The sequence below is a fragment of the Mytilus edulis genome, chromosome 7 (genome assembly GCF_963676685.1).
Source record: "Mytilus edulis chromosome 7, xbMytEdul2.2, whole genome shotgun sequence".
Lineage (NCBI taxonomy): Eukaryota > Metazoa > Mollusca > Bivalvia > Mytilida > Mytilidae > Mytilus > Mytilus edulis.
The window spans coordinates 84,184,718-84,203,439 of record NC_092350.1 but is presented as its reverse complement, the minus strand read 5'-3'; the positions used below and the strand labels follow the sequence as shown (position 1 = coordinate 84,203,439).

Below are 18,722 nucleotides of genomic sequence, written 5' to 3'. Positions count from 1 at the left end.
TTAAGGAAATTTTGCTGTTTTTGGTTATTTATATCTTGAATATTATTATAGATAGAGATAAACTGTAAACAGCAAAAATGTTCAGCATTAAGTAAGATCTACAAATAAGTCAACATTACCAAAACGGTCAATTGACCTCTAAGGAGTTATTGCCCTTTATAGTCAATTTTTAACAATTTTTCGTAAATCTTAGTAATCTTTTAGAAAAATCTTCTCCTCTGAAACTACTGGGACAAATTAAACCAAACTTGGCCACAATCATCATTGGGGTATTTAGTTTAAAAATTGTGTCCGGTGACCGGGCATACCAACCATGATGGCTGCCACGGCTAAAAATAGAACATAGGGGTAAAATGCAGTTTTTGGCTTATAACTCAAAAACCAAAGCATTTAGAGCGAATTTGACAGGATAAAATTGTTTATCAGGTCAAGATCTATCTGCCCTGAAAATTTCAGATGAATCGAACAACCCGTTGTTGGGTTGCTGCCCCTGAATTGGTAGTTTTAAGGAAATTTTGCTGTTTTTGGTTATCTTGAATAATATTATAGATAGAGATAAACTGTAAACAGCAATAATGTTCAGCAAAATAAGATTTACAAATAAGTCAACATGACCGAAATGATCAGTTGACCCCATTAGGAGTTATTGCCCTTTATAGTCAATGTTTAACCATTTTTCGTAAATCTTGGTAATCTTTTACAAAAATCTTCTTCTCTGAAACTACTGGGCCAAATTAAACCAAACTTGGCCACAATCATCATTGGGGTATCTAGTTAAAAAATTGTGTCCGGTGACCCGGTCAACTAACCAAGATGGCCACCATGGCTAAAAATAGAACATTGGGGTAAAATGCAGTTTTTGGCTTATAACTCAAAAACCAAAGCAATTAGAGCAAATCTGGCATGAGGTTAAATTGTTTATCAGGTCAAGATCTATCTGCCCTGAAAATTTCAGATGAATCCAACAACCCGTTGTTGGGTTGCTGCCCCTGAATTGGTAGTTTTAAGGAAATTTTGCTGTTTTTGGTTATTTATATCTTGAATATTATTATAGATAGAGATAAACTGTAAACAGCAATAATGTTCAGCAAAATAAGATTTACAAATAAGTCATCATGACCGAAATGGTCAGTTGACCCCTTTAGGAGTTATTGCCCTTTATAGTCAATTTTTAACCATTTTTCGTAAATCTTGGTAATCTTTTAGAAAAATCTTCTCCTCTGAAACTACTTGGACAAATTAAACCAAACTTGGCCACAATCATCATTGGAGTATCCTAAGTTAAAAAATTGTGTCCGGTGACCCGGTCAACTAACCAAGATGGCTCAGTGATATTGTTTGCCTTAAATTACTGGAGAAGAATCCCAATTTGAAAAAAAATGGCTTAAAATTATTCCCAAAAAGACAACTTTTTTCCCAATCAGTGCAGTCTCAGTCGTAATTGTGCAAGATTACAAACTAAAAAACACTCATTTAAACATTTTTCATGCCTAAAATGACTATATGTGCAGATTTGAGGGTCTATTTATGTATGATCACTGACAATAAGGCCAACTAAAATTAATTAGTAGATTTTCATCCAAAGTTTTGAAAAAAATGGGGTGGGTGGGAGGATTTTATTTTTTAAATTTTATTTAATTTTAAACCTTCTTGTGGCGTGAACTTCATATGTATGCAAGTGTTATAATTACAAAATGTAGCATATACCATGTAAATGTGTAAACATGTTGAAAGAATCGTACATATTTTTCATAATTCTTGAATAAACATCTCTGATTTGCAATGACTGTTCTACATGCAATTGCTACTTCAGAAACCTATTTTCAGTAAACACTAAAACCATGGAGAAATTCTCTATTCAGTTTGACTACCAACTTCAAATTTATTTTGCTCTCTAAGCGATGGTTTGTAGTCTCTGTAAACTTATGCAAATGCATTGGTATGCAACACAAGTATTATGAATGAAATGAAAACTCAAATAAATGTTGGGAATAGTTAAGTTGGCGCTTTTAAGATTCTCAAGTAATGCAAGAATGACGCATATATAATTACATTGTAAAACATGAAGTTGTTTCAATACTCTTTTAATGGTATTTTGTGTTTTTAAACAAAAAAAATAGCCATAGGTAAATTTAAGGGTTTTTTAGTACACAATGTGTATGTTTAACGACTTTTTGAACTCAATATACGGTCCTATTAGATCTAACAAGTTCATGCTTTTGTCAATTTCTTTAATTCAGTAATATTTTTTCTACCAATTTGTTCCACAATTCTTTGTACATCATTCACAGCCCAAATTTGCCAAAAGTCAATGTATTATTAAATAAATCCACAATTTTCTGATGAAAGAAATTTCCAATTAGTGACATACAACGATTTGTGTTCTTGGACACAGCGTATTTAATACTCGTAACCCGAATATTTCATGCCCTTCTGGTAATCTATCTCTATTCTCTGTAGATGATACTGTCATCATTGAGCAGCAGAATTTGTCAACATAATCGTTTTAAAGTACTCAAAACCACAGGGACTCGGTTAGCAGATTAAAATTTTGTAAATCAATGTTTTTAATTTATTTTTTATTATTTCCTGTCTTTTTGCATTACTATATTAACGTATTTAAAGTTGCCATCACTATTTCTTTGTTTTCTGGCAATGTGCAGATTACTATCCATATCCATATACTGAAAAAACCTAGGTTTTTTCAGTACATGGATATGGATAGTAAACTGCACATTGCCAGAAAACAAAGAAATAGTGATGGCAACTTTAAATACGTTAATATAGTAATGCAAATAGACAGGAAATAATAAAAAATAAATTAAAAACATTGATTTATAAAATTTTAATCTGCTAACCGAGTCCCTGTGCTCGAAACAAGAAATATGAAAACCGAAATTTGAAACAGGAAGTTTGAATGAAACGAAATTATTGACTGTTACCAGTAACGGAAATGAACAAAATCGGGAAATCGTAAATTTTTCAAAATAAAAAAAATCGGGGCGGGACGATTTCAGAGGGGCAGGGGGGGATGAAAATCTATCAATTAATTTTAATTGGCCTAAGGGGTATTATGTCAAATGAGAGTTTACCTCTTGAAAGTGGGTCTGCAAATTGAAGTTCCAGTCAAATTCATGGTTTATTATAAATTTTCCAATAAGATAAAAATGACGCATATTTTCCCAATAAAAAAGGGTAGAGGTAGTTTTGAAAAAAGCCAACAATATCACTGTGGCCGCCATGGCTAAAAATAGAACATTGGGGTAAAATGCAGTTTTTGGCTTATAACTCAAAAACCAAAGCATTAAGAGCAAATATGTCATAGGTTAAATTGTTTATCAGGTCAAGATCTATCTGCCCTGAAAATTTCAGATGAATCGAACAACCCGTTGTTGGGTTGCTGCCCCTGAATTGGTAGTTTTAAGGAAATTTTGCTGTTTTTGGTTATTATCTTGAATAATATTATAGATAGAGATAAACTGTAAACAGCAATAATGTTCAGCAAAATAAGATTTACAAATAAGTCAACATGACCGAAATGGTCAGTTGACCCCTTTAGGAGTTATTGCCCTTTATAGTCAATTTTTAACCATTTTTCGTAAATCTTGGTAATCTTTTACAAAAATCTTCTCCTCTGAAACTACTGGGCCAAATTAAACCAAACTTGGCCACACTCATCATTGGGGTATCTAGTTGAAAAATTGTGTCCGGTGACCCGGTCAACTAACAAAGATGGCCGCCATGGCTAAAAATAGAACATTGGGGTAAAATGCAGTTTTTTGCTTATAACTCAAAAACCAAAGCATTAAGAGCAAATCTGGCATGAGGTTAATTTGTTTATCAGGTCAGAATATATCTGCCCTGCAAATTTCAGATGAATCAAACAACCCGTTGTTGGGTTGCTGCCCCTGAATTGGTAATTTTAAGGAAATTTTGCTCATTATTATCTTAAATGATATTATAGATAGAGATAAACAGTAAACAGCAATAATGTTCAGCAAAGTAAGATTTACAAATAAGTAAACACGACCGAAATGGTCAGTTGACCCCTTAAGGAGTTATTGCCCTTTATAGTCATTTTTTTACTTTTTGTATAAATTTTTGTAGATTTTTAGAATTTATTTTCCACTGTTAATACTGGGCCAAGTTCATTATAGATAGAGATTATTGTAGCAACAGGAATGTTCTGTAAAGTAAGATCTACAAACACATCACCATCATCAAAAGACAATTTTGTTATGAATTTATCTGTGTTTATTGTTTAATATGCACATAGACCAAGGTGAGCGACACAGGCTCTTGAGAGCCTCTAGTTAAGTAATGTCCCTGCCAGTCAATGTTATATTCATTATTCATTTTAGTTGGTATAGTCAGTTGTACTGTTCATTTGTATATTTAGTACATTGTTTTGGGGACATTAAGGTGTACCCTTGTTTGTCAGTCGCGTCGTACATACATCCCTCAATTGGTATACCGCTCTAAACTTTAGTTGGTCTCAACTTAATTGTATGAAACTTATAAACAGCGGTTATTACCACAAAACACAGATCAAGTTTGAATGCAGGTGGCATCACTTTTACCATTCTAGAGTTACGCCCCTTTACAAATGGAAAAGTTGCTTAAATTATCGTTTCCGTTCTCTAACTTAAGTTTGCCTTTTACAACTTGTGATGAAGCTAATACACAATGCTTATTACCTCAAAACTTTGATCAAGTATGAATTTGGGTAGCATCACTTTCACTGTTATTGAGTTGTGTCCCTTTATATTAACAATATAAGCAAGCGGGGGCATCATCTGTGTCCCATGGACACATTACTCATTAATTTTATCATCTTTTCCCCCCAGATACCATTGGTATTCATATAATTTAAGGTAGCACAATACAAAGATTTTTTTACTTCCAATCACTAACATTTGAAATGCTGTAACTTTCTTATGAATGCATAGAAAATTAAAAAAAGAGGTACATATAGATAGATAAAAGATTAATCTTTTAAATGAATGTAATATTTTTATTATGCAATCATTATGTAATCAATTATTATGTAATTAGTGGCAAAATCTGGGTAAGGTCACTTGAATGAATTTAGCTCTTTCATCTCTTTAACTATACAGAAAATTTTAACGAAATCTTAATCAACACATCATGGGCTTCAAAAGGGTGTCTCAGATTGTCTCTATGGTATTCTATTCTCTCATAAATCTCCAATTAGTGAAACATCCTAACCACATAAAAGAAGATAATGTTTAATAAGGTGTAAAATTTGTTCTATACATTCTATCTGAAATCTGAGACACCCTTTTGTAGATAATGGCCATAGGAACAACATATTCTAAAATCAAGCCTCTAGGGATACCTATGCAGAAGCTAATTTCATTTGAAAGTGGAAATTTGGTGAAAAATATTTTAGACACCGTTAACATTATAATTGGTTACATAATTGTTGCATAATGCTAACATTGCATTAATTTGAAAGAGTAATCTATTAGCTATCCAAAACTACCACTTTTATAAATTTTCAAGCATTATTAAGAAAGTTACAGCATTTTAAAACTTGGTAGTTGGAGTTATAAAATCTTTGTATTGTGCTACCTTAAGTAAAACATATTCATGTCATTTTTACAGAATATAACAACTTGAAGAAAAAACAACAGTTAAATCGTTTAACGGGTAAAGGTACCTACGAATCGTATGACATGCGCTGTATGGTAACTGGCCAGTTCGCCGTCGGAAAAAGTACTCTGGTGAAGCTATTAGTGGGGGACGTCATTCCCGAAGGGAGACATCCTACAGATGGTATCTCGCTTCTAGAAGGTCGCTGTGGTCTTGACGTCCAAACAAGAGAATGGATTCTTATAAATCCAGGTAAGAGCATGTTTGTTTATGCCCCTGTCGCATTGGAGGGGGAATTAAGTGTTACCCCGGTCCGTCTGAACGTCTGTCCAAGCATTATTGGGAAACAATACTTGAAAATTTTACCCCACCAAACCCAGGTATATGCAATTATCCCTCAATACTGCATGCTTTGCAGAGAAGCATAAATACCAAATTAGATTGTCACGCCAATTACTCGTTCCACTAAACATAGAAAATGATAGTGCGAGTAGGACATCCATATACTATGGACACATTCTTGTTTGAAACCTATATACTATGATCATTACCACAAAACTAACAACAATTTTTTGAATTTTGGTGACGTCCCTTTTAACGTTCTTGAGTTATGTCCCTTTATAACATTATATGCAAACAGGGCATCATGTGTGTCCCATGGACACATTCTCAATATATTTTAAAAGATTTAAGGTGACTCGGCCCTTTAAAAGTGTGCAGTTTAATTAGATATAGGAAGATGTGGTGTGAGTGCCAATGAGACAACCCTCCATCCAAATAACAATTTAAAAAAAGTAAATCATTATAGGTCAATGTACGGCCTTCAACACGGAGCCTTGGCTCACATCGAACAACAAGCTATAAAGGGCCCCCAAAATTACTAGTTTAAAACCATTCAAACGGGAAAACCAACAATCGAATCTATATAAAAAAAAACAACACATTTTTGTCGAGCCTTTGACTTTAGTTGAAAAAGCGAGATATAGCGATCCTACATTCCGTTGGCGTCGTCGTCGGCGTCCACAAATATTCACTCTGTGGTTAAAGTTTTTAAAATTTTAATAACTTTCTTAAACTATCCTGGAATTGTAAGAAACTTGGCCAGAAGCTTGTTTATGATCAGAAGATAGTATCCAGAAGTAAATTTTGTAAAAAATAAAATTCCATTTTTCCCGTATTTTACTTATAAATGGACTTAGTTTTTCTTCCAGTTAACATTACATACAGTCTGCAGTTAAAGTATTTAAAACATTTTTAAGATTCTTAAACTAGCCTGAATTTTTACCAAACTTGGACAAGCTTCTGACAATCAAAAGATAGTATGGAGAGGAATAATTTTATTGATTTTTTTCATCATTTTTGATGAGTGTGTGATTAACAGCAAAAGTAGGCTAGACACTGGGTTCCGCGGAACCCTTACAAATTTTTGTAATAGTTGTTAGTGGCTTTGAACTAGCTGTCAAATAACTGTGAGTACTCTCAGATCTGTGCATTGTGTCTTTTTGTGTATAAGTACCCGGCCACGTCAACTTGTATTTTTGTCCATCTGATGAGTTAAGCCTTTTTCAACTGATTTGTATAGTTCATTCTTATGTTGTACTGTCCAAGTCAGGAGCCTGTACTTCAGTGGTTGTCATTTGTTTATGTGTTACATATTTTTTTTTTTTTATATATAAATAAGGCCGTTCGTTTTCTCATTTGAATTGCTTTACATTGTCTTATCGGGGCCTTTTATAGCTGACTATGCGGTATGGGCTTTGCTCATTGTTGAAGGCCGTTCATGTATAGTTGTTAATGTCTGTGTCATTTTGGTCTCTTGTGGACAGTTGTCTCATTGGTAATCATATCACATCTTCTTTTTTATATTGACCTGTTAGTCCCTCATAATCATCAAACTGTCCGTCTTATGCTTGCCATTGCACCCATCTGAAATTACAGCACAAAACTTTAATAATACTAATGACATAATATTTACATATGCATCTCGACATGATATTATTATTCAGTATCTGTTCTAGGAGTTATGTCAGCGCAAATTCTCTTTCAAATTTTAATACACAGTTTGAGTTTACTGTTTTTAAGACGTTTTTTGTTTGGTAAGGAATTGGGGGTGGGGGTGGGGTGCTTTTGTTTATGTATTGTCATTTTTGAGTTAGATACATTTATTAGTTATGTACAATCAATTGAGGAAATCATTCATGCAAGCCATTTATATCTAAGACATTTTTGCATGTGCAGTTATAATTGATATTCAATACCAATCAAAATATAGCTTTATTTGACATCATTTTTCAACGCGTCTTTTTACAATCAAAATTTAAATTGCTAAATTGCAAATATTTTTACTCTAAGTGAGAGGTTAATTGTTGTCGAGCCTGCAACTTTTGTTGCAGAATGCTCGACATAGGGATAGTGATCCGGCGGCAGCTACGGTGGCAGCGGCGTTAGCTAACTTCTTAAAAGCTTTATATTTTAGAAGGTAGAAGACCTGGATGCTTCATACTTTGTATATAGATGCCTCATGTTACAAACTTGCCATCAGTCACATGTCCAATGTCCTTGACCTCATTTTCATGGTTCAGTGACTACTTGAAAAAAAAGTTAAGATTTTTTGTAATGTTAAATTCTCTCTTATTATACATGTGTTATAAGTAATTGGATAACTATATTTGGTATGTGCGTACCTTGCAAGGTCCTCATGCCCCTCAGACAGTTTTCACTTGACCTCGACCTCAATTTATGGATCAGTGAACTAGGTTAAGTTTTGGTGGTCAAGTCCATATCTCAGATACTATAAGCAATAGGTCTAGTATATTCAGTGTATAGAAGGACTGTAAGGTGTACATGTCCAACTGGCAGGTGTCATCTGACCTTGACCTCATTTTCATGGTTCAGTGGTTATAGTTAAGTTTTTGTGTTTTTGTCTGTTTTTCTTATACTATATGCAATAGGTCTTCTAAATTTGATGTATGGAATGATTGTAAGGTGTACATGTCTAGCTGACAGGTGTCATCTGACCTTGACCTCATTTTCATGGTTCAGTGGTCAAAGTTAAGTTTTTGTGTTTTGGTCTGTTTTTCTTTTACTATATGCAATAGGTCTTCTAAATTTGGTGTATGGAATGATTGTAAGGTGTACATGTCTAGCTGACAGGTGTCATCTGACCTTGACCTCATTTTCATGGTTCAGTGGTCAAAGTTAAGTTTTTGAGTTTTGGTCTATTTTTCCAATACTTTATGCATTAGGCCAACTATATTTGGTGTATGGAAATATTTTATGATCTATATGTCTGTTTCGCAGGTTTTATTAAACCTTGACCTCATTTTCACGGTTTATTGCTCAGTGTTAAGTTCTTGTGTTTTTGTCTGTTTTTCTGAATTTATAAGCAATAAGTCAACTATATTTGTTGTATTGAAGAATTGTTGGCTGTACATGTCAGCCTGGCATGGTTCATCTGACCTTGACCTCATTTTCATGGTTCATTGATCAATGTTTTGTTTTCTTGGTTAATGTTGAGTTTATGTGACAGTTGTAATAAAGCTTTATATTTGGTCTATCAACATAATATCTATGATTAGTAAAGAAGGCGAGACGTTTCAGAGTGTGCACTCTTGTTATATTTTATAGTGTGTGTTTCTATGTTAGGATGATACACTATTGTTCTTTATAAAAGTGAAAGTCGGTACCTATTAGATTGTTTAAACCATGAGTTCCAAATGGTGAAGTTGAAATCATCCCTTCGTAAAGTTTAAGGACGCAATCACAAGTTGGTTGACTGTTATGGAATAACCGCTTCACAGATAATATCGGACATGTTCCTTATGTCGAAACTACAATACCCTTACCTTTACACGAATGTGACCTACCGAATTAGACTTTTTACTGGATTTGTAATAACATAATAAACACGACGGGTGCCACATGTGGAGCAGGATCTGCTAACCCTTCAGAAGCATCCGATATCACCTCAGTTTATGGTGGGGTTCGTATTGCTTAGTCTTTAGTTTTCTATGTTTTGTTATATGTACTATTATTTGTCTCTTTGTCTTTTTATTTTTGGTCATGGCGTTGTCAGTTTGTTTTCGATATATGAGTGTGACTGTCCCTCTGGTATTTTTAGTCCCGCTGCAAGTCTTTCTGATGTTCAGTAGTTGTCTTTGTTGATGTGGTTCTTAACTGTTTATCGTTTCTTGTGATATATATATATATCCTTTGATTACCTCCCTCACACTTCTTGAAAATTATGCATACAGAAATGATGATTGTCTTGAGATGATCAGCTGTAAAAAAAAGTTATTAGTTACTATTGATTAATATTAATTTTAACCATGACTGTATGTCATTTTATATTTTGATATTTAATGAGGTATTTAAATGAGTAATTATTGTTGCAAACTCCATTAGAAATTTGAATTGAGATTATTTTTGAAATGAGGTAAAGGGGAGGTAAAATAAAATTGGGAGGGAGATACACATTTGTTGGTGGGGTGGTACAATTTTGCTCATTTTAGATTTCAGAAATTAAAATGAAAATTTCTTCATTAATTTTTTTTAAGGAGATTAATATCCAACATCCTAGTGTATTGCTCAAAAGCAAAATAAAATAATTTCATTAGACCATATTTATTCTGTGTCAGAAACCTAAGCTGTGTCAACTTTTCAATCACAACCCAAATTCAGAGCTGTATCAAGCTCGAATGTTGTGTCTATACTTTTCCCAACTGTTCAGGGTTCGACCTCTGTGGTTTTATAAAGCTGCGCCCTGCGAATCATCTGGGTAATATATATATATATATATATTATTGACCTATCATGGTTTACTTTTATAAATTGTTATTTGGATGGAAAGTTGTCTCATTGGCACTCACACCAAATCTTCCTATATCTAGACCGTTGGTTTTCCTGTTTGAATAGTTTAACAGTTGTCAATGTTAAGACCCTGTATAGCTTGCTGTTTGGTGTGATTGAAGGCTCTGTGTCGAAGTTCGTACTTTGACCTTAACGTGCTATGATAGTTTACTTTTAACATTTGTGACATGGAAGGGGAGTTGTATCTTTGTCACTCATACCACATCTTCCTACTTCTATTGTAGTCTGGGTTTGGTATATACACATAGAATGTTATCACCCTCTAATGTACAATGCCATAGAAGCGCATCATATAGAACACCGTATAGGGGATTATTTTAGCGGGTGTAAAATATCGCGGTTGACATCTAAAAAGGTATACAAAATATTTAGGCAGTAATTATTTTGGCGGATTAAAAACTTTTATCAATTTTATTGCATGTGCGCTTTTTAATTGGCGGAATTTATTTTGGCGATTTTGTTCTATCTGCGAAAATTAGCGAAAATGTACACACCGCGAAAATCACCCGCTTTAAGTTAAGCATTTATTTTAACTTTTTATACTAGAATTCTTTTTTGTTCTTCTTATAGGAAGTTATAACGCCATGGATGTTGTTTACAATAAGGTTTTAATGACTTCAAGAGACGAGAAGGGAACAAATTCAAGTGAAAAGTTAGACCAACATCAAGCATCAGGAAGTAAAGACGATAACATGGGTAATCCAGGTGTCCTACAGCAATCACAAGCTATGGCATTGCCTCTGCCATCAAACACATCAGATACTATCTCTAACCAACCCCCATCAGCCATACCTTTATCACCGGAAACATCCTCCAGTGTGCCTCTATCACGACAGCAGTTGAAACAGAAAATGAAAGCAAAGATGACTATAGATGAAATCAGAAGAAAAATGGAAAAAGTCTTAAAGAGTGGAAAGTACAAGATGAAAGTTGGAAGACTCATCTTCTGGGATTTTGGTGGACAGTATGTTTATTATACAACACACCAGACCTTCATGACCTATAGAGCTTTGTTTCTTGTTGTTTTTGATGGAAGCAAAGGATTACATGAGCAGGTTCCTGATGTCTTGTGCTTTCCAGGGCAGCATATGACTCCAACCCCAGCAGGTATTATTATGAAACTATTCATTTTATTAATCAACTTTGTACTTGTTTGGCTCTATAAATATTTTGATATGAGCGTCACTGATGAGTCTTATGTAGACGAAACGCGCGTCTGGCGTACTAAATTATAATCCTGGTACCTTTGATAACTATTTACACCACTGGGTCGATGCCACTGCTGGTGGACGTTTCGTCCCCGAAGGTATCACCAGCCCAGTAGTCAACACCTCGGTGTTGACATGAATATTAATGATGTGGTCATTTTTATAAATTTCCTGTTTACTAAACTTTGAATTTTTTAAAAACTAAGGCTTTTCTTATCCCAGACATAGATTACCTTAGCCGTATTTGGCACAACTTTTTGGAATTTTGGATCCTCAATGCTCTTCAACTTTGTACTTGTTTGGCTCTATAAATATTTTGATATGAGCGTCACTGATTAGTCTTATGTAGACGAAACGCGCGTCTGGCGTACTAAATTATAATCCTGGTACCTTTGATAACTATTATTAATATAATCATATAACACGTTCAAGACTTACAAATCATTAAAACATGAACTTTGTTGTTAACTGATCATACGAATTCTAAATTCATCGATTGAACCAGAGGGTGTAAGTAAGAGGATGGAAATCAATGATGAAACATGCTGACAGACGGAAGCTTTTATACAAAATGAAAAATCCAGAGAGAAACAGGTGTTTGGAATCGTGATCTTTAATATATTTCAATCAAATGGGGTTCGCAAGGTATTGAATGAATGAATGAATGAATCTTTATTGCATTAGCAACAACATTGCTTTAGCATAAAACTCGGTCAAATTAAATATTCAAAATTCCATTGATGGTTTTTTGGAATTAATCCATGATTCATTGGAAAATAACATATTGTTAACTTGGTGATATGGGCAGTGATCAAAATTGAATGCATAGTGACATTGAGTCAGAGAACTCACTTTGAAATGGCAATAACCTTTAAAAATAAAAGAACATTTTATGTATTTAGTTACAGACAAAAAACACAAGGAATTACTAGAAACCAATATCGATATTGCAGACTCAAGCCAGTTATTTAACCCGAATAACCATATGAATGGACGTTAGAGATGTATTGTATTGATATGTTTTATTTTCAGTATTCTTACAACACTGGGTAAACTGTATCCTTACCTATTGTAAAGCAGTATATACAGGCATTCCAAAGATCTTGTTTGTTGCTACCCATAAAGACAAAGTAACAACGGTAAGTAATCTAATTTGAGCTGATTTAAGGCATACATTAGATAATTGAAGATGGTATAAAGACATTCTGCCCAGCATTTATCGACACAAAATTGTCACATGATCGATGATAAAGAAAATTAGAGCTGTCAATCAAACTCTTTCATTTAATGTATACTTATAATTTAGTTTTAGATGGGCTATGGTGACCGTGTACTAATATCCTGTCAATACTGAGTTGTGAGGTACAAATTATTGAAATTACAATAGGAAAACTAAACCTTAACTTACTAGATAGAGTGAGTTAAGGTTAAGTTGTTCTATTATAGTGATAAAACAATACTTCCGGTCGAATATCGGTCGCTAAGTTACTTCAGGTTTTTAAATATTCGTAATTTGACCCATTCTATTAATGGTTAAATCACAGGCTGAATATAGGCAAACTTTTAATTGGATTCAATGGAAACAAGTGCTATATAGGTGGTAAAAGGATAATCCCTCGACCTGAATATCAGAAGCGTTAAGATATTTTATTCAGACAATATTTACGTAATTGATCTTTGTTACATTGTTGATCTCTTTAGTTTTTATAAATATTATAGTTGGTTTTGAAATGGAGAAAAAAATTGCTCGTCAGCTTCCTTAACAGATAGTTGGGAAACTGATTTTAAACAATGCCCACGCAGACACAACTACCCCATTGAAATTGTTAGCCGAAGGATATACAATATTTGGCAAAAATATCACACTTTTCATGAAGTAAATGCACTCCGTAACCCCTTAAAATATTCGGCGATTAAACGATTGACAGTGAATTGAAAGCACATGGAAACGTAAAAGGGTAAGTATCATGACTTTTACGGAATGAAGTTTTACATTACAAAACTTGAGATAGGCCAAGAAACGCCATATGTCACCAATGCCATCTGGAAGTTCGAGTGAATGCAAGTCCCCTAAGGTGTATTGAAGTACACTTCGTTCGAAAGATCAACAACTTGATCCCTTAAAAAAATGCATAATGTTTCATTAGTTTTAAACAGTTGCATTTATCCGCAATGACAATGAAACTGAACCTTTGTTAAGTGGTGGATTAATGAACAGTTTTACATAATGAACAGGCGTTGGCGAAACTATGTATTAGTGATGTAGTAGCACAAGAAACGAAGTATAACCCGTCTTGTCTCGTTGTTGTTTATATGGAGAGAGCAAAGAAGATACAAACAGAGGACGAAAGCAGATGTACTCAGAAGGAAAATATTATTAAAGAAATTACTAGTACATTAGCTGATCTGGTTACATACATCTTTGAAACTCAACGAAATTCTGATTAGTCAGTGGTGTTCCGATTAGCAGACGTCATGGCAAACCTTTACGACAAAGATTGACATAACTCGAATCTTCTTCTGCAAATGTACACACTACATGCTCTACGCCCTTAATATGAAGTCGTTGCAGAAGATGCTAGTACTTGAGATGTCCTTTTGATGTAAGGAAAAGATATAGGACCAGCAATTACGTTTGCCTGTAATTACAATGACACCATATGCATATGAAAAGACGACCGAAATGATTGCTGATAATAAAATACCAAGAAGACAACATTTTCGGGATCCTTAGTCTCTGAATATATTAATGACAGTATACCTCCTTTAATGTTACAGTTGGTGAACAATTATAGCGCATGGACCTGATAATACATCACATTTGACTTCGTTTCTTCAATTTTCGACTTAGATCTGTCTATTACTGTTTAATTGCCATGCAAACCCCCCAGAAGGCCAAGTACAACGCAGATATTCAGTTGATCGGGTGGCACCATTTTATGTGTATTGTGGATTATTACTCTTTGCATAAATCAGGAAGAGACAGCTTATAGACACATTCCATAGAAATATCGACTCAACTAGGCGAAGCTGTACTTCAACGTTATTTGATTGAGGGTGTAGTTTTCCGCCTTTATTTGGTTGCAAAGTATTAACCAAAACTGAGATCGACAACATAGGCAACAACCCCATTTCAACAACATCAAAATCATATTTCATGGGACTGGAATCTCTATTTGCAACATCCGATGACAGAATATGTTGACGTAAGAAGGGATCAGATGATATTATCAAGTAAACCCAAATTTAAAAAGGTACATGAACTCCCTAATGTTCATCAGCATAATTATCTTAAATCAAAACCAGAACCACTTATTATGTTCGAAGATGGTACTGCCATTCTTAACTACGACTATATATCCGTGAGTTTACAGAATGAGTATGAGTGATCCTTGTAACCACGAGCAAGCAGATACAAGAACTTTGGTTCATAACAAAAGTGTTACTTGGAGGGTTTTAAGTCGACACTGATAATCAGCTCAGCTTTATTCAAGACACTACAAACTGAAAAACTTTGGGTCGCATTTAGAAAAGCAAAAAAAAAACATGCGATATGTTTTTGATTTACGAAAATGATCTTCTTATTGGTCCTTAATGTAGGTTTTTGCCATTTTCTACGCTTTAACTGGATGCGACACTTGTCGTGGATTTGGTAAGATGTAGGCATAACAGACGTGAGAACTATTTGAGGATGTAACCGAGGTGTTTGAGCGATTGAATAAAAAACCTACATTCGTCAGTGAAGCTGATATAGAGTTGAGAAAGGCATTTATTGTAGGCATGTACGACTGAAACACAACATTATTTGCCATTATTGAATCTTGGCTTGATTTGATGGTATGCCAAACAAAGACAGTATGGCATAATTCCACCTACCACAGCTGCATTGCTTGAGCACACCAAATGAGCTGCATATCAAGTTGGTTAATCATGGGGAACGTCAGTCACACAAGAACATCGCCTGTCTTGTCTGAGCGATTGGGCATGGATAATCGACATTTTTACATCAAATTCTTACCACTATTATTCATCTCGATTGTATGAACTTTTACAACCCTAACCGGGAGTGGTGATCTTTTTTTACAATGACTGTGTGTTTGACATATGTTCAGGTCATTTTGTTGTATTAGACGTAGTTGTCATGACCTTTATTTCATTCAAAAGGTGTCGAATTGTTATCAAATTAAAAACATTTTGCAAAATGATGTCAATTTTATATTCAAGATAGCCATCATGAAAAAATACAGAAACATGTTAGCTACTCCTCTGATATAATAAAGTACACCATAAAGAACGTATGTACCAAATCCTATGATTGTATCACCCTTTACATGATTTTGTCAAATTCGATACTAAGCCGCCCCACTAAATATGTTGTTTCGTTAAATATCATATGTTTTTGCCTTTAGAAGTTGGACTCATGAATCCTTAATTGTTTTAAATGAACAACCAATAAATGGTTCACTGTCATTTTGCTCGCCCTTATTTAGTTTTTATTCAATTGTTTAGGAATATTAAACATGTCTTAGATCATCAACTTTTTATTTTGGATTAATGGATTCAGTGATAAATTAGTTTTACAGGAACTGAGTCAGTGCATACATTGCATTTCACCATATAATCTTATTACTCTCTGTACTTCTGTATTTCTTAATAGGAGAATATTGAAACACGGCGTGCCGAGTTATATAACGGAGTAGAAGAGTTATTTAAAGACCATGAAGGACGAGAACATCTGGTCATCGACAATCAAATATTTGTCAATGCCACAGACAACACAGATCCAGAGATCGATGTTCTAAAGAAAGCAATCACAGATCTTACCTTTCAACATCCATGTTGGGGAGAGGAAATGCCCAATGCTTCCGTTCCTCTTGAACTTGAGATTGCTAACTTGGTAGCAAAGGGAAAACAAGTATTGTCTTTGAGAGAAGTTGAAGAATTGAATTCCATCAGCAAGGTGTCCGTCTTGTCTAATGAAGAGCTGAGAGATTTCCTAAAATTTCACCACTCACTTGGGAAAATAATCTATATTGATACCCCACAGTTGAGAAGTTATGTGATTATCAGTCCCCTACTTCTGGTCGAAGTGATGAGATCCTTTGTTACAGGTATTAAATGATAAAATATTCACTTATATACTCTTCATGGTCATCACACACAGCCAGGTGTCTATATAACATGCTAATAATCTCTGTTTTGCCTTAGGCTAGATAATTGTCATAAATTTTCCAAAGACTATAAAGAAGAATAAAGACTTGCAGTTATAAAAATTTCTGAAAAAATTCTCATACTCGGACTCAGAAATCAACCAATTGTAATACTAGATATGATGTTTGAGAGAGTACAAATGAAAGTTTTATTACTGAAAGGCCTGATCATACTGATATTAACACATTTTTAGCTCACCTGGCCCGAAGGGCCAAGTGAGCTTTTCCCATCACTTTGCGTCCGGCGTCTGTCGTCGTCTGTCGTCCGTCGTCGGTAATTTTTTTCAAAAATTTTCTCCTCTGAAACTACTGGGCCAAATTAAACCAAACTTGGCCACAATCATCATTGGGGTATCTAGTTTCAAATATATGTCCGGTGTCCCAGCCACCCAACCAAGATGGCCGCCATGGCTAAACATAGAACATAGGGGTAAAATGCAGTTTTTTGCTTATAACTCAAAAACCAAAGCATTTAGAGCAAATCTGACATGGGGTAAAATTGTTGATCAGGTCAAGATCTATCTGCTCTGAAATTTTCTGATGAATCGGACAACCTGTTGTTGGGTTGCTGCCCCTGAATTGGTAATTTTAAGGACATTTTGCTGTTTTTGGTTATTATCTTGAATATTATTATAGATAGAGATAAACTGTAAACAGCAATAATGTACAGCAAAGTAAGATTCACAAATAAGTCAACATAACCGAATGGTCAGTTGATTCCTTTAGGAGTTATTGCCCTTTATAGTCAGTTTTTAACCATGTTTCGTAAATCTTAGTAATCTTTTACAAAAATCATCTTCTCTGAAACAACTGGGCCAAATTAATCCAAACTTGGCCACAATCATCTTTGGGGTATCTAGTTTAAAAATGTGTCTGGTGACTCGGTCTTCCAACGAAGATGGCCGCCACGGTTAAAATAGAACATAGGTGTAAAATGCAGTTTTTGGGTTATAACTCAAAAACCAAAGCATTTAGAGCAAATCTGACATGGTGTAAAATTGTTAATCAGGTCAAGATCTATCTGCCCTGAAATTTACAGACCAATCGAACAACTCTTTGTTGGGTTGCTGCCCCTGAATTGATAATTTTAATCACATTTTGCTGTTTTTGGTTATTATCTTGAATATTATTATAGATAGAGATAAACTGTAAACAGCAATAATGTACAGCAAAGTAAGACCTGAAAAGAAGTCAACATGACCAAAATGGTCAATTGCCCCCCCCTTAGGAGTTATTGCCCTTTAGATAGTCATTTTTTAACAATTTTCACAAAATTTGTAAAATTTGACTAACATTTTCCACTGTAACTACTGGGCCAAGTTCATTATAGATAGAGATAATTGTAAGCAGCAAGAATGTTCAGTAAAGTAAGATCTACAAACACATCACCATCACCGAACCACAATATTGTCTTGAATCCATCTGACAGTGTGTCCTTTGTTTAATATTCACATAGACCAAGGTGAGCTACACAGGCTCTTTAGAGCCTCTAGTTTCCACAACCACGGATAAGAAAGAAAGTGAAAATAAGACATGATCACCTGATAATTGCAAATTTTGAATGTCAAAAAATGTTCTTCTCTGAAACTACAAAAACAGTTGCAACCACATCTTCATTGGAGTATCTGTTCTAAAGAGTATGTGTTTTTTTTTGTATGGTTCCTGTCAGTAAATCAACTGGCTACCAAATAATACATTAGGTTAAAATGTGTCTATCATGTTAATGGTCTCAATATGTTGAAGTACGTATTATAGATAGGGAAAATATAACAAGGTCAAATATGATCAGAACGTTAAGATCTACATACTTCCTGTCTTT

General features: G+C 34.3%; 2 protein-coding genes and 1 long non-coding RNA gene across 5 annotated transcripts in view; 2 read left to right on the top strand and 1 right to left on the bottom strand.

The window, feature by feature from the left end:
- The window catches only part of LOC139482701 (uncharacterized), a 931,021-nt gene that overhangs the window by 31,952 nt on the left and 880,347 nt on the right, over window positions 1–18,722 (bottom strand). The window lies entirely within an intron of this gene.
- LOC139482692 (RUN domain-containing protein 1-like) overlaps window positions 1–18,722 on the top strand; it is a 726,769-nt gene that overhangs the window by 609,327 nt on the left and 98,720 nt on the right. The window lies entirely within an intron of this gene.
- The window catches only part of LOC139482687 (uncharacterized), an 89,099-nt gene that overhangs the window by 46,875 nt on the left and 23,502 nt on the right, over window positions 1–18,722 (top strand). Inside the window, exons 6-9 of the mRNA XM_071266754.1 lie at window positions 5,629–5,868; window positions 11,056–11,592; window positions 12,726–12,832; window positions 16,351–16,804. Of these exons, the coding sequence (XP_071122855.1) occupies window positions 5,629–5,868; window positions 11,056–11,592; window positions 12,726–12,832; window positions 16,351–16,804 (1,338 nt within the window). The remainder of the gene's footprint in view (window positions 1–5,628; window positions 5,869–11,055; window positions 11,593–12,725; window positions 12,833–16,350; window positions 16,805–18,722) is intronic.